General features: G+C 35.3%; 1 protein-coding gene across 12 annotated transcripts in view; it reads left to right on the forward strand.

Moving 5' to 3' along the window:
* FKTN (fukutin) overlaps nucleotides 1–15,579 on the forward strand; it is a 92,436-nt gene that overhangs the window by 43,062 nt on the left and 33,795 nt on the right. For all 12 annotated transcript variants that reach the window (XR_010130314.1, XM_063696644.1, XM_063696641.1 and 9 more), the window contains 4 exons: nucleotides 608–885; nucleotides 4,209–4,341; nucleotides 11,673–11,802; nucleotides 14,365–14,498. Coding sequence is in view for 11 of the 12 variants with exons in the window: in XM_063696644.1 (XP_063552714.1) it covers nucleotides 608–885; nucleotides 4,209–4,341; nucleotides 11,673–11,802; nucleotides 14,365–14,498 (675 nt within the window). In the remaining variant the exon portion in view is untranslated. The remainder of the gene's footprint in view (nucleotides 1–607; nucleotides 886–4,208; nucleotides 4,342–11,672; nucleotides 11,803–14,364; nucleotides 14,499–15,579) is intronic.

Here is a 15,579-nt window from a genome sequence, read left to right on the forward strand (position 1 = left end):
TAGAAAACACTAACATGAGCATTCTCATTCCAAGGAAGGGATTTGTATTCATTTTCATAGAGTTTTTTTTTGTTTTTTTTTTTTGAGACAGGGTCTCACTTTGTCACCCAGGCTTGAGTGCAGTGGCACAATCTTGGCTCACTGCAGCCTTGATCTCTCAGATTCAAGCGATCATCCTGGCTCAGACCCCCAAGTAGCTGGGACTACAGGTACATGCCACCACACCTTGGCAAATTTTTGTTTGTATTTTTTGTAGAGACAGGTTGCCCAGGCTGGTCTCAAACTCCTGAGCTCAAGTGATCCACCTGCCTCAGCCTCCCAAAGCGCTGGGATTAGAGGGGTGAGCCATGGTGCCCAACCTATAAAGAGAGTCTTTGGCTATATCTTTCCTGCTACATACTTTGTATTTTTGCTGCTTTCCTTTATTCTCCCACCACTACCTTCTGCCCATCACCCTTATTAAAAAATGTTCTTACAGAGCAGATTAGCACAAAAATATGGCTCAAGTTCAATATAAGAATCACTTTAGTTTTGCTACTAGTATTTGGCTTTAAATATTCAATGTTTAAGTGTTGTTTCTTGATGTTTGATGCTTCTTTGGTTCTAGGAAGGCTGGTTTCAGATAGCTGAGAATATGGGATTTCAGTGCCTAAAGACTGAGAGTAAAGATCCCCGGCTAGACGGGATAGACTCACTTTCTGGAACTGAAATCCCCCTGCACTATATCTGCAAACTGGCCACTCATGCGATCCACTTGGTAGTCTTTCATGAGAGGAGTGGCAACTACCTCTGGCACGGCCACTTGAGACTTAAAGAACACATTGACAGGAAATTTGTTCCCTTCCGAAAGTTACAGTTTGGTCGTTATCCAGGAGCTTTTGACAGGTAAGTTCAGAGTCAAAACGTGAAATGTGAAATGAGTGTTGTTCAGTCATAATTCTTGCAGTGTTTTTACATTTGAGTATTGAAATCTAATATATAATTTATATAAGTGTTTACAGTAACATTATTCTTAATGACTCCAAATTAGAAGCAACCCAAATGTCCTTCAACAATAAAAGGATTGTCTGGGCACTGTGGCTCATGCATGTAATCCCAGCACTTTGGGAGGCCGAGGTGGGCAGATCACCTGAGGTCAGGAGTTTGAGACCAGCCTGGCCAACATGGTGAAACCTCGTCTCTACAAAAAAAAATACAAAAATTATCCATGCATTGTGGTGGGTGCCTGTAATCCCAGCTACTGGGGAGGCTGAGGCAGGAGAATTGCTTGAGCCCTGGAGGTGGAGGTTGTAGTGAGCCGAGATTGTGATACCACACTCTAGGCTGGGCAACAGAGCAAGACTTTGTCTCAAAAAAAAAAAAAAAAAACTGTAAAGGAATAAATAGTTTTTGATATATGTGTTCATACAATGAAGTATTACACAGCAGGGAAAAATAAACTAGGGGTCTGTGCACATTGTGGATGAATCCTACAATGCTGAATGACACAAGGCACAAAAGAATCTAAATTCTATTATTATTATTTTTTTTCCATTCAAAAGTTTCTTTTATTCATTAATAAACAATGATATATATGTATACACAGCTTCATAATCATACCAAAAAAGTTTAAGTGAACTATCCTTTAAAGGCTGAGACCATAACTTTTTGAACAGAAATAATATGGATTATAAGACAGTATATTGATTTTTGCTGTCTTTATTTTAATATAAAGAACAAATTGTGTGGTAAGACTAATTTATTTTCCCACTTTGAAATTAAACCTCTCTGGCAACATTTAGATAAATTATGAACTAATCTTTAAAATACCATATTACTTCAGCATTTCAAAATCAGTAAGTTTGGAAACTGTATTTAAGTTAATATTAGGAATAATATAACCACTGTTGATAACTAAAAATATAGCCAAAAGAAAATGTGGTACATACACACAATGGAGTACTATTCAGCCATAAACAAGAATGAGATCCTGTCATTTGCAACAACATGGATAGAACTGGAGATCATTATATTAAGTGAAATAAGCCAGGCACAGAAAGACAAACTTTCCATGTTCTCACTTATTTGTGGGAGTGAAAAATGAAAATAACTGAACTCATGGAGATAGAGAGTAGAATGATGGTTATCAGAGGCTAGGAAGCGTAGTGGGGGAAAGAGGGGAAGAGGGGGCTGGTTAATGGGTACAAAAAAATAGTTAGAAATAATGAATAAGACTGAGTATTTGCTAGGACAACAGGGTGACTATAGTAAAAAATAATTGTACATTTTAAAATAACTAAAAGTATACTTGGATTGTTTAATACAAAGGATAAATGCTTGAGGTGATAGATACCCCATTTACCCTGATGTGATTATTATGCATTGCATGCTTGTATCAAAATATTGCATGTAACCCATAAGTATACACACCTACTATGTACCTACAAAAATTGAAAATACAAAAGTGAAAGTAAATTCTATTATTACTTTTATAAAAAGTTCAAACACATGCTAAATTATGTTCATGGATGTATATACCCTTATAGTAAAAGTATTAAGAAGGCTAAGCAAGACGTACCAAAAAAGACTAGATAGAGGACACAGAGAACTACAGGGAAACTGGAAGAATTTTATTTCTGTGGTGGAGACTTTGGTGTTTACTTTATAATTCATTATTTTGTGCCTTTATGTTATGCACTTTCCTGTATATTTTTTAAAACCATGTGCAAAAATTTGTCTTTGGCTATCTCAATAATAAAAATGTTTCTTGTGAGAAACAGTTATTTGAAGGAATTCATATAAAATTTGATTAGCTATAGTTTGTAATATTAACAATTATAGGATTAAAAACATTCTTGACTATACTTGGAGTATGAAGTTTCTAACCTAGAATTGTCCCTTTTATTCTCCTTTTGAAATCAGCGATAATGATGTTACAGTCTACTTTGAATAGCAGAATCTGATGTAAAGGTAGCAGTAAATATTTGTAAGGATTTTCACATTAAAAACTCCTTCTTAGCAACTTTCAGTGAGATAATTCTTATCTGTTACACTTGAGAAGTGTAAGAGTATGTTTATTCTTGCCTTCTTTTAAAAATATATATATATTATATATATATATGTTTTCTCTCTCTCTATCTGGAATCATGTGAGATTGCCTTCTTATTAGTACTTAAAGTCACATATTTGAGAACGACTGAAAAAGGTATTCGAAACTGAAGTCTTCTATATTTTTTGTGTATGAAAAGTCGAAACTTTTCTGAACCAAGCCATATTTTCAAAATGACCAAAAAAAATGAGTAGAGATGGAGAACAATACTTTGTTTTTATTATTGGCTTCTCTTATTTTAATCAAAAATCTTAATACTCACTGTTCTCTTACCACTTTTTTGCATGTTTTTTTCTTATTCTGTATTTCAAATGACCTTCTTTAGGGAGACATTATCTTTTAGTTTTTTAAAGCTTTGTGAATTTATTTCAAAATTTAATAACTTAGTAAAGTTCAAAATTGTCACTTATTAAACATAAACATGTAACAATAGATAAAAGCTATCTCTACATTGTAAAATTTTATGTGAGTAGGAATGGAAAACTCTCAAATAATATTTTTAGAGTATGGGATCCAAAATACATAAGATAATTTGCAGATTAGCATTTTACCCATTAATGAGATTCTCAGGCCATTGTAATTAACTTGTGTGTCTTAAGTGTTAAAAACATTTACTTCTCTAAAAGTAAACTGATAATTAAAAATTATGTCACGAAATTTTTGTTTCTGCTTAAAATGCCAAGTGTGTATGAACAAGTACAAATATATTAATATATAAATACATTAACCAAAATAATTAAAACTCAACTGTTTGATGTCAGATTTTTCAAGGTCTTATTAAAATTGCTAATTGATATCTGACATAATTGATGAAACTATGCTTGATGTTTAGGTATTTTGCTAATGTTTGATATTTGTAAGAGGCTGCCAGTATTCTGGGTTAAATCCTTTTAATAAATCTTTTATTATTATTATTATTATTTTTAAATTTTACTTTAAGTAGTGGGACACATGTACTGAACGTGCAGGTTTGTTACATAGGTATACATGTGCCATGGTAGTTTGCTGCACCTATCAACCTGTTATCTAGGTTTTAAGCTCTGCACGCATTAGGTATCCTAATGTTCTCCCTCCCCTTTTCCCCCACCCCTCATTAATAAATCTTAACTTTTGTTTTCAGGCCAGAGTTACAGCAAGTTACTGTTGATGGACTGGAAGTTCTCATTCCAAAGGATCCAATGCACTTTGTAGAAGAAGTACCACACTCTAGGTTTATTGAGTGTAGGTATAAAGAAGCTCGAGCATTCTTTCAGGTTAGAGACAACCAAATGTGTACTTTTAAATTAAAGAAAATATTGGGATTATTTTTAATATTTGAGGGTGGTAAGATGAAGGGGCTTATAGAAAATAGAAAAGTAAACATCCTTTTTTGATATGTCTCTTTTCTTCTAGATTGTTTTCTTTCAGTTTTTTTAGAAGTAGATTAAAAATTAACCTTAAGAAACTATTTTCTAAGTCAGTAGGTTGATATTTATTTATTGTTTTATTTGAATAACTTTAATAGATTTAGCACCGGCTTCTGCCTTAAGATAGCCCATTAACTTTGTGAAAGGTGGTGTATTCTCAGTCCAAGTAGGATAAAGCCACTATAGAAGATGGACCATGTAGATTTAGAAAAGACTTCATGAAAATACAGTTTGTTTCAGAGTTGGCATTGAATATATATTTTTTTGCATTTATGAAGGTTTTTGAAGATAAATGCTACACAAAGACCAGGTGCTTTTAAAACTTTATTCTCTTGCTGCAGCTTTCAATTCAATACACATTTATTGCGTTCCACAGGCTTCTGGCCCTGGGGATATAAAGATGATTTTGAAAGACATGAAAGTTCAGCTCTAAGAGATGACATGAAACACAGAGATACAGTGAAAACAGGCAAATTTACAGTGGGGTTTTGGTACCCGAATTCTTTCACTTGCCCTTCATTTTCTGGGGTTCCCTGCCAAGAAAGCTGTGTCCACGAGGGATACGAAAATGAAGTATATAACTGTCAAGTGCCCAAGACCCACAAATCTGAGGTTTCTCTAATACAGTGTACTGGCACCTAAAGCTGAGGCCTGACAACCCAAGTGGGCCTTCTTAGCCCTATTTCCTTAAGTCATTGTGGAGCTGTGAAATTTATGCAGCCAGCCTCATGAATAAAAAGCTGAAAAACCACATGTGTGGATGGGCCTACTCTAGTAGAAAAGTGCTGCCTGACATATGCCTACCACATAATAACAGGAAGTAGAAGAGATGGAGTTTTGTGCTTAAACTTGACCGCTCTTCCTGTCCTAAGGGAGTTTGCTGTGGTTGTCATCTCTATTATAGCAATTATCACAGTGAATTATGAATATCTGTCTTGTCCTCTTATCAAATTTTATGAACTTCTTGATAACAGGAGTGTTCTTTTATTTACCTGTGTTGGCCCAGTATCTACTGTACCTGGCATAAAGAAAAGATCCAGTAGGGTCAGTTTTCAAATTAAAGTGAACATACATGTATTTGAACGCTTGATGGCGCCAAACAGTCTTAAATGTAATGCTTGGTGTAAAGCAATAAATTAATCTAATAGACCTCATAAAGCAGCCGCCTTTCTTTTTTCTAAATAATTTTTAAAAAGCAATTTTAAATACATAAAAGCTGCAAGTACAGTACCGATAACTTTTTTTTTTCTGAACCACTTGGGAGTAAGATGTTGACCACAACTTCAAAAAATTTAGTATTTTTTTAAAAATAGGAACATTCTCTACATGTCCTAATATGAAAGTTAGGAAATTAACACATACATTTTTACCATTTAATCCGTATTCAATTTTTGTCAGTCGTCCCAATAATAACCTTTGTAATAAAAAGATTCGATTCAGAATCACATGTTGTCTTAATTTTCCTGTCTCTTTAGTCTTCTTCAGTCTGGGACAGTTTCTCAGTTCTTTTATTACTTTCATGACTAATACTTTTGAAGATTACAAGTCAGATGTTTTGTGCAGTGTCCCTCATTTGGGGTTTGTCCGGGGGTTCCTCATGTTAGATTTAGGTTACACTTCTTTAGAAGGTATAGAAGTGGTGCTGTGTTCTCATTACATCTCACTGGGCACTGCATAATTTTGATTTGTCCCATTACTGTTGATATTCACATTGTTCACCTGATTAAAGTGCTGTCTGAAACTTCATATCTTTACCACTATGAAGTTTCTGTTTTTCCCTTTATAATAATAAGCATCTGGCAAGAAGTTACTTTAAAACTATGTAAATATTGTTTTCCTCGTTACATTTTCAATTTATTTGTTCATATCAATATAAATAAATTCATGGTTTCCTATTTTACCCTATGGGTTATAGTCAATTATTTTCATTATTTATTTTGATCTTCAGATTGTTTCATATTTGGCCAGTAGAAACTCCTTCATAATGCTTTCTGTGTCCTTTTGACTTGTCTCCGTTGTTTTTTGAACACTTTATTACTTTTTGGCACTATAAAATATTCTGGGTTCATCTTACAATTTTCGTACCTCCACCCTGGGATCAGCCATTTCTTTAAGTCCTGTTTCCTTTTAGAAGCCAAGACCTGGATGCCAGGTGTACCCATTGCTATTTGGGTTTTGCTGCAGAGAGTTTCTCTCAGTGAACAGGGGTAGGGTGTGTATGTCTGTGTGTATTTATTTCTGTATCTATCTATTGAAACCTCTGAATTCACATTGACATCTCCAGTCCGGTTAAAAGTTCCAATTAAACAACAGAGTTCATTTCCATATTTGCGACTCCCTTTTCAAATCGTGAGAAATCTGACTCCCATTGTCCTTAATGTTTACTTAGTTGTTCAGTCTCCCTGTATGTAACCTATCTTCCAACACATGTCCTCCCCTCCCTACCCCCTGTTCTTCTCACCCTACCTGGGCACTGCTATCCCCTGCTGGGCTGCACCCAGATAGAGGCATTCTTCTTACCCTGTTCAAGCTCTGACTTCCCACACCTGGCTGCTCTTCTGCAGAGAGGCTTTCCTCACCCTGCTTGGGCTCTGACTCCCCACACTGGACACTCTCCTACCCTCTTCATGTGGATGTCCTCATTACCTGCCCAGGCTCTGATACCCCATATCAGGCAATCCCTTTGCACAAAAACCTTTCTTGCTCTGCCCCATCTAATGGTTTTAGTATCGAATAGTTCAGGAAGGGCGGGAGACTTTATTTACTTTTAATTATTTTCTCAATCTACCATGAAGTTCAAAAACTAGAATAATATACCTTTTCCTGAATTTGATTTTGTTTTAGCAAAAACCATCACAAGATAATTAATGAGCTCCAGTCTGTTGACTATCAGTGAAAAACCAAAAGGAAAGTTGGAAATATCTGTACACCTGGCCTAGGAATATCTAGATAGCAATATTTTTGTTTTATTTCTACTAATTTGCTCTAAGATTTTGGGCAAATTTCTGAGCCTTGGTTTCCTCATCTACAATAAGAGTTGGTACCTTCTGTCATCTTATTCTTTGATATAAGATTTGTGCTTTTGGATTCCACGATTCTTCTTGGGCTTTGTGTCCCCGTTCATTGGCTGAACAGGAAAAATTAAATAAACATGATATTTAAAGTAGGATATTAATTTTGTCTTTTTTTAGAGGTATAGTAATCCTGAGATTTGTACTCGGGATTTATTTTTGTTTACTTATTTATTTTATTTTTAACTTTTAAGTTCAGGGGTACAAGTGCAGGTTTGTTACATAGGTAAACTTGTGTTGTGGGGGTTTGTTGTACAGATTGTTTCACCACCCAAGTATTAAGCCTAGTACCTATTAGTTATTTTTCCTGGTCCTCTTTCTCCTCCCACCCTCCAAAAGAACCCACGGTGTGTTGTTCACCTCTATGCGTCCATGTGTTCTCATCATTTAGCTCCCACTTATAAAAACATGAAGTATTAGGTTTTCTGTTCCTATGTTAGTTTGCTAAAGATAATGGCCTTCAGCTCCATCCATGTCCCTGCAAAGAATATGATCTTGTTCTTTTTTATGGCTGCATAGTATTCCATGGTGTATATATACTACGTTTTATTTATCCAGTCTATCATTGATGAGCATTTAGATTGATTCCATGCCTTTGCTATTGTGAATAGTGCTGCAGGGAACACACACATGTATGTGTCTTTATAATAGAATGGATGATTTATATTCCTTTCAGTATATACCTGATAATGGAATTGCTGGGTCAAACAGTATTTCTGTCTTTAGGTCATTGAGGAATCACCACACTGTCTTCCACAATGGTTGAACTAATTTACACTCCCACCAACTGTGTATAAGTGTTCCTTTTTCTCCACAACCTCACCAATATCTGGGTTTTATTTTATTTTATTTTATTAGTTTTTTTTTTACTTGTTATATTAGCCACTCTGACTGGTATTAGATAGTATCGTATTGTTTTTTATTGCATTTTCTAATGATCAGTGATGTTGAACTTTTTTCATATGATTGTTGGCCACATGTATGTCTTTTGAAAAGTGTCTGTTCGTGTCCTTCACCCACTTTTTAATGGGGTTGTTTGGTTTTTTTCTTGTAAATTTGTTTAAGTTCCTGATAGATGCTGGATATTAGACCTAATAGCTAAGGTTTGCAAACCATAGTTTGCAAAAATGTTCTCCCATTCCATAGGTTATATGTTTACTCTGTTGATAGTTTCTTTTGCTGTGCAGAAGCTCTTTATTTTAATTAGATCCTATTTGTCAGTTTTTGCTTTTGTTGCAATTTCTTTTGGCATCTTCATGAAATTTTTTTGCCTGTGCCTGTGTCCTAAATGGTATTGCCTGGGTTATCTTCCAGGGTTTTTATAGTTTTGGGTTTTACATTTAAGTCTTTAATCTATCTTGTACAGGATATTTTTAAATGAAAAAAGTATGTATACTGTAATTTTTAAAATTTATAGCAGATGTTTAAGGTATATAGCTCTATGCATGTATGCACTTTAACACATACAAGGATCAGTTCTGAGAAATGGAATTTCTGGCTGGGCGCCATGGCTCACGCCTGTAATCCTAGCACTTTGGGAGGCCAAGGCGGGTGGATTACCTGAACTCAGGAGTTTGAGACCAGTCTGGGCAACATGGCGAAACCCCGGCTCTACAAAACACACAAAAATTAGCTGGACATGGTGGTGTGCACTTGTAATCCCAGCTACTTGGAAGGCTGAGGTAGAAGAATCACTTGGACCCTAGAGGTGGAGGTTGCAGTGAGCCAAGATCATGCCCCTAAATTCCAGCCTGGGCAACAGAGCGAGGAGACTTTGTCTCCAAAAAAAAAAAAAAAAAGAAATGGAATTTCTGAGAGTGTCATGTTAAGAAAAGTAGATTGGGGTGGGAATATGTCCATGTGGGAGCAGTACCCGCAGCAGGTAACTATCAGACCTGATGTTTTTGTAGAGCACAAATTTTTCATATTTGCTGTTTAATCCTTTCAGTCACTCTGTGTAATAAGGCAAGGATTCTTTTAACAGGTAAGAAAATTGATGTTTCAAGATGTCAGTTACACGGTCATCGTTGGTTGAGCATGGACTAAATCCTAGGTCTCCACCTCTTAACTCCAGGCTTTTCCTACTACAACAAGCATTATAACATGTATCTCTCATTCCAGTCATTTATTGTAAGAGCACTTATGGCTTTGAGGAAAGGGATGTATTCAAATTGAAGGGATCCTGTGTAATTTGTATATTCTGTAGACAGTGACTTCTCTGCAAGAAATTCTTACTGAAGGTGGGGTACTTTTTGCTTAAGATTCATATAGTCCATCCAGGATCTATATTCTTTCCTACTATATTGTAAAAGAATTACAGGATATTTTAGGATGTTGCAGGCCTGGGAGGGGCTTAGTCAATCATTTATTCATTTGCCCATTCATCAGTATGTGTTTTTCAGATATTATGTGCCAGGCACCATTCTAAACCTGTAGATACAGTGATGAAGAGATGTAGTACTTGCCCTCAGGGAACTATCTTTACACTCTAGTGGAGGGAATATAAAATTGATGATTAGGATTAAATATGATATGAATTATAGTAAAAGTATTTACAAGTGGTAACTATTATAAGCTTGTTAAGGAAAAAGATAATTCATTTGTCTTTGTATATCTAGAACCAAACATAATTCTTTGCTCTATAAATGTTGAATAGAAACACTTCCTGAATAGGAACATTGGAAGAATAAATACATACGTCTTCCTGGGAAAACTGGGGAATGTTTTGCAGAGGTTGGAGCTGAGACTTGAAAGATTTTATTGATCAGGGCCATATCAGACAAAGGAAACAACAAGTGTGGAGGCTTGAAAAGTTGTGGTATATTTGAGGAGCTACAAGTTATTGTGGTATATTTGGGGGTTTACAAGTTATAAGATGAAGTGTGAGGAGATGCAGATGAGGCTGGACCCCAGTAGTCAGGAACCAGAACACAGTGTTTATGTCCACCAGGACAAGAAGTTTAGATTTTGTCCCACAGGTAGCGAAGCAACAGTATAGAATTTATAGTGCTTTCCTCAGCTCCAGAACACTCTAAAAATGAAGAGAATCAGAAAACCAAGATGACTAAATGATATATATGACCTGACAATTTGCAAGACATTTTTCTCCTTCAGTCTTCACAGCAGTCCTGCGAAGTATAATAATTATCTTTAAACTACAAATGAGAAAAGTAGATACAAGAGAGATTTGTTTATTACATTCTTTCATTCATTCAGCAAATACTCAGGCACTACTCTACCCACTGGAGACATAATGATAAAATGAATGCACTTTCCTCATAGAAAGTGAGGATGATATGCACATGGTCAAAGCTAAAAAGAAGTGCACTAGATTTGATAATCTGATTCAAAAAATCAGGCTTTTTCTACTATGCTACACAGTCTCTAAAGACCAATAGAATCACTGAATGGTGAAAACATTATTAAATTCTTTTTGTTTCAGCTATGTTTGTAGCTCTCATAATTAGCCTTATTTTATCCTGACTGTCCAGCTACTAAATTGTGATGTAAAGGAGGGAGCTGATAAAAGGATGTCTCATCCTTTGGGAATCCTGGTTCTATTCTTTCCCTTTGAATTTATCTCTCCAAGAATCTATTCTTAAGTGTTCATTTTAATGTGGGACAAACAAGTAACTATAAAACGTGGTTTTTATAATATAAAAAGATTATATGGGGTTAGTTTTCTTTTTTTTCTCCTTTCTTTCTTTTTTTTTTTTTTTTTTTTTTTTTTTTTGAGACGGTCTCATTCTGTCGCCCAGGCTGGAGTATAGTGGTGTGATCTTTGCTTACTGCAACCTCCACCTCCCGGGTTCAAGTGATTCTCTTGCCTCAACCTCTCGAGTAGCTGGAACTATAGGCGTGGGCCACCACTCTCAGCTAATTTTTATGTTTTTAGTAGAGATGGGGTTTTGCCATGTGGGCCAGGCTAGTTTTGAACTCCTGACCCCAAGTGATCCACCTGCCTTGGCTTCCCAAAGTTCTGGGGTTACAGGCGTGAGCCACTGTGCCCAGCCTGGGGTTAATTTTCAAATTTAATTCAGATGCCACAGAAAGGTTCCTAGCAATTTAGAAATGGCTGTAATAGCTGACTATTTATTATATCTGTAGCAGTACCTTGATGATAACACTGTGGAAGCTGTGGCCTTTCGGAAGAGTGCAAAGGAATTACTGCAACTAGCAGCGAAAACATTAAACAAATTGGGAGTACCATTCTGGCTGAGCAGTGGAACTTGTCTAGGTAAAATTCTTACGACTTTCCATTTGTCTTTCTGTCATTTTGTCCTCTGGCTTTAGGGATTACTGCTTGAGATGACAAAATATCAGTGATATTTGAAGTGTCATGTGTATAGACAGAATAAACATGAGTGCATGCAGCGAGGATCTATTGATTTCCTTAAAGAAATTAATTTGAGAATTATAAAAAAGAATGTTAGAAAAGCCATGGTTGTGTTTACTCATAATTATAAATAATATGTATAAAATGTATATCAGAACATGTAGACTATACAGTAGTCCCCCCTTATCCATGGACAATACATTCCAAGACCACCAGTGGATGCCTGAAATCTCCGATAGTACTGAACCCTATATACGCTGCTCTTTCCCTATACATACATACGACGTTTAATTTATAAATTAGGCACAGTAAGAGATGGACAACAATAAATAATAAAATGGAACAATTTTAACAATACTATAATAAAAGTTGTGTGAGTGTGATCTCTGTCTCTCAGAGTATCTTATTTTACTGTACTCACTGTTATTCTTCTTACAATGGTGTGAGATGATAAAATGCCTACATGATGAGATGAAGGGAGATGAAGGATGTAGGCATTGTGATGTAGTGTTAGTCTACTATTGAAAATTTCCTGGGAAAATCAAGGAATGTGTCACAGAGGCTAAATCTGAGCCCCGAAAGATTTGATTTAACACTTCTGAATTGTTTATTTCTGGAATTTACCATTTAATATCTTCAGATCGTGGTTGTCCACAGGTAACTGAAACTGCTAAAAGCAAAACCACGGATATGGTGGGACTACTATAGTTGATTCTCAGATAATCCTTAAATTAGCATTTTATTAGCATTTTATTATTTCTATCCCAAAGATTGTTATTGCCTTTTTTTATAATTATAAAAAACCCTCTGTTTCTTTACTTATAAACCATTCAAACAGCTTGCATTGCACCAAATGTTTCTAATGAGAGGAACATTAAAGGCAGTGTCATAAGGTCTTCCATCAACCTTTCTTAGGTCATTGGTAGTATCACTAACTAGACATCACTGTTCATCTGACATGGACATACAGACTTTTCTACAGTCCTTAAGCAGGTTGCTATTAGAATCTGTGAGTGATTTCTGGGTCTCTGTCCACTGTCCATTAAATCAAACTTCTTTGGAATTTAGAATTATTTAGAATCTTAAATTTTGTTTTGTTTTTATTTGTTGTCTCTTGATTATCATGATAGTTAATTATAGCTGTATTTGCTTTTTCTTTATAGTAACCATATCTGTACAAAAGTTTAATTCAACTCCTGCCTTTATAGGGATAGGGTTGCCATCCAATTTATTGTTCAATTCAAGAGACTTGAGAAAGGAAGCACCATTAATAATTATGTTGGTACAACAGGCATAAACTGGGATATATGGTTTTCCTATCTATTAGCCTTTGTTGAAAATTTACATGGTTCTTCCTGCCAAGGAGCTTACTACTAGAATAAGCCAAAAAAAAAAAAAAGTACATCGCACACATTTATGTGATATTTGCTTTAAGGTTTAATTTTTTAGAAACAAGATTGTTTTATAATGTGTGTCATCAAAGACACTTCATAGTCATTTGACATGATTTGTTTTGAGTTTTCAGTCCCATGGTTTTCTGTCTGATTTAAGGGCACTTATGAGGGAGTTGTATTAGATGATATTTAAGAAAACTTTTATTTTTAATTGTTTATAATTCTTTAATAGAATTATTTTAGAATTCCAAACAATATTATCCAACAGCAATGCCTATAAGGATAATCGCAGTCATTTATTTACTTTTGAAATAATTGGAATGAAATGATTAGAAAGATCATAGGGGAGACCCAGGAGTCCTTAATAATATTAAGGTACATGTTTTATTTCTTCAGAACAGTGCTATAGCAACGAATTGAGAGCACATACATGGTAAACACTTAGAAATATCATTTGGCAGTGTGTTGAACACTGAAGCTGCTACTGCTTTTCTTCTTCATACGGCCCATCAGGTGGTCACTGTTGAGAGCTGTTAGGTTCTACAAATTATTGCTCAAGAAAAATATATTGGTTAAGCAAAAGAATTAAATATTTTTTGCATATCTTAACAGCCCCCTCTATCACTAGAGATTAATGATTAAACATTCTTATCAGCAACTTAGTATTATTAAAGCTAATGGTTTATTCAGAAACTAAAATATATCATGAAAGTTTTTGAGAAAGCTGAGAGTGCTCAGACAGTAAAAATAGATACATAGATAGATAGAAGGTTCAGGTGACTGCTCAAACAAAGTCATTTAGTTTGAGGTTTAATTTTTAAAAATAATTTTGGTAAAGCATCTTAAGTCTAATCCTGTGAAATAAAATCCATTCTATAGCCCCAGCCACTCAAGAGGCCAAGGCAGGAGGATCAGTTGAGCCAGGAGTTTGCGTACAGCCTGGGCAATATAGTGAGACTCTGTCTCTTTAAAAAAAAGAAAAAAAATCCTTGTTACAAATATAATTTGTTATAATAACTAATTTTTTCCAAACCTAAATTTTGTTAAAAAAATTTAATCTTCTTTTTAGGATGGTATCGACAATGCAACATTATTCCTTATAGCAAAGATGTTGACCTAGGAATTTTTATACAAGATTACAAATCTGATATTATTTTAGCATTTCAGGATGCAGGACTTCCGCTCAAACACAAATTTGGGAAGGTCAGTAACAAAAGTTGGCTTCATTTCATAAGTAACATATCTCACTTGTAAAGTTTGTATTAAGCAACTCAGATATGGTTAAGAATGCTACATACATAATTTTATCACTCAGTATTGACTAGGATGAGTTCAGCAGAAGCCTGTTACCACTTGTAATTTCTGCACTGTCTAGGCAAAAGCAAGAAAATCTGGCTTTCTACTGGGTTGGTGCAAAAGTAATTGTGGTTTTTGCCATTACTTTTGCACCAACTAATAATGATAAGAAAAGAAGGATCTTCAACTCTTATAGGTGAATGCATTGCTATTATATTAGGCAACAATGTAATATAAAATCAATATAATGTATAATATACAATTAATAAGTAAGAATCCCACCCACCGTACCTGAAGTTACATTGTTTCTCATGAGTCATTTAATTTGCGGATGTCATTATCAACATAAAATATTCCATTGATTGCTAAGGGATAGAAATATAGAATCATTTCAAATAAGTACTTCAATTTCTTGTTTATCTTATATGTCCTAGGCTATAGCAGTTTGCTCAGACGTCAACTAGGGATAGGTCATTGGGGCCTAGATGAAATCTCCCTCTAGACAATTTGATTCCTATGCCCTAAGCCCATGATCTCTTGCAATCATCTTGTTCTTAATTTGCTTGTCCCCTCGGAGGTGGGGACAAGCAAGTAAAAATATGTTTAGTCGGCTGGGTGCGGTGGCTCACGCCTGTAATCCCAGCACTTTGGGAGGCCGAGGCGGGTGGATCACGAGGTCAGGAGATCGAGACCACAGTGAAACCCCGTCTCTACTAAAAATACAAAAAAAATTAGCCGGGCGCGGTGGCGGGCACCTGTAGTCCCAGCTACTGGGGAGGCTGAGGCAGGAGAATGGCGTGAACCTGGGAGGCGGAGCTTGCAGTGAGCTGAGATCGCGCCACTGCACTCCAGCCTGGGCGACAGAGCAAGACTCCGTCTTAAAAAAAAAAAAAAAAAAAAAGTTTAGTCACCAGAAAATTATTTTTTCCATCATAAATATTATTTTATTTTACTAAAAAATATAAATAAAATATTTTACTGAGGTCAA

Source organism: Gorilla gorilla, chromosome 13, assembly GCF_029281585.2.
Source record: "Gorilla gorilla gorilla isolate KB3781 chromosome 13, NHGRI_mGorGor1-v2.1_pri, whole genome shotgun sequence".
NCBI classification, from domain to species: domain Eukaryota; kingdom Metazoa; phylum Chordata; class Mammalia; order Primates; family Hominidae; genus Gorilla; species Gorilla gorilla.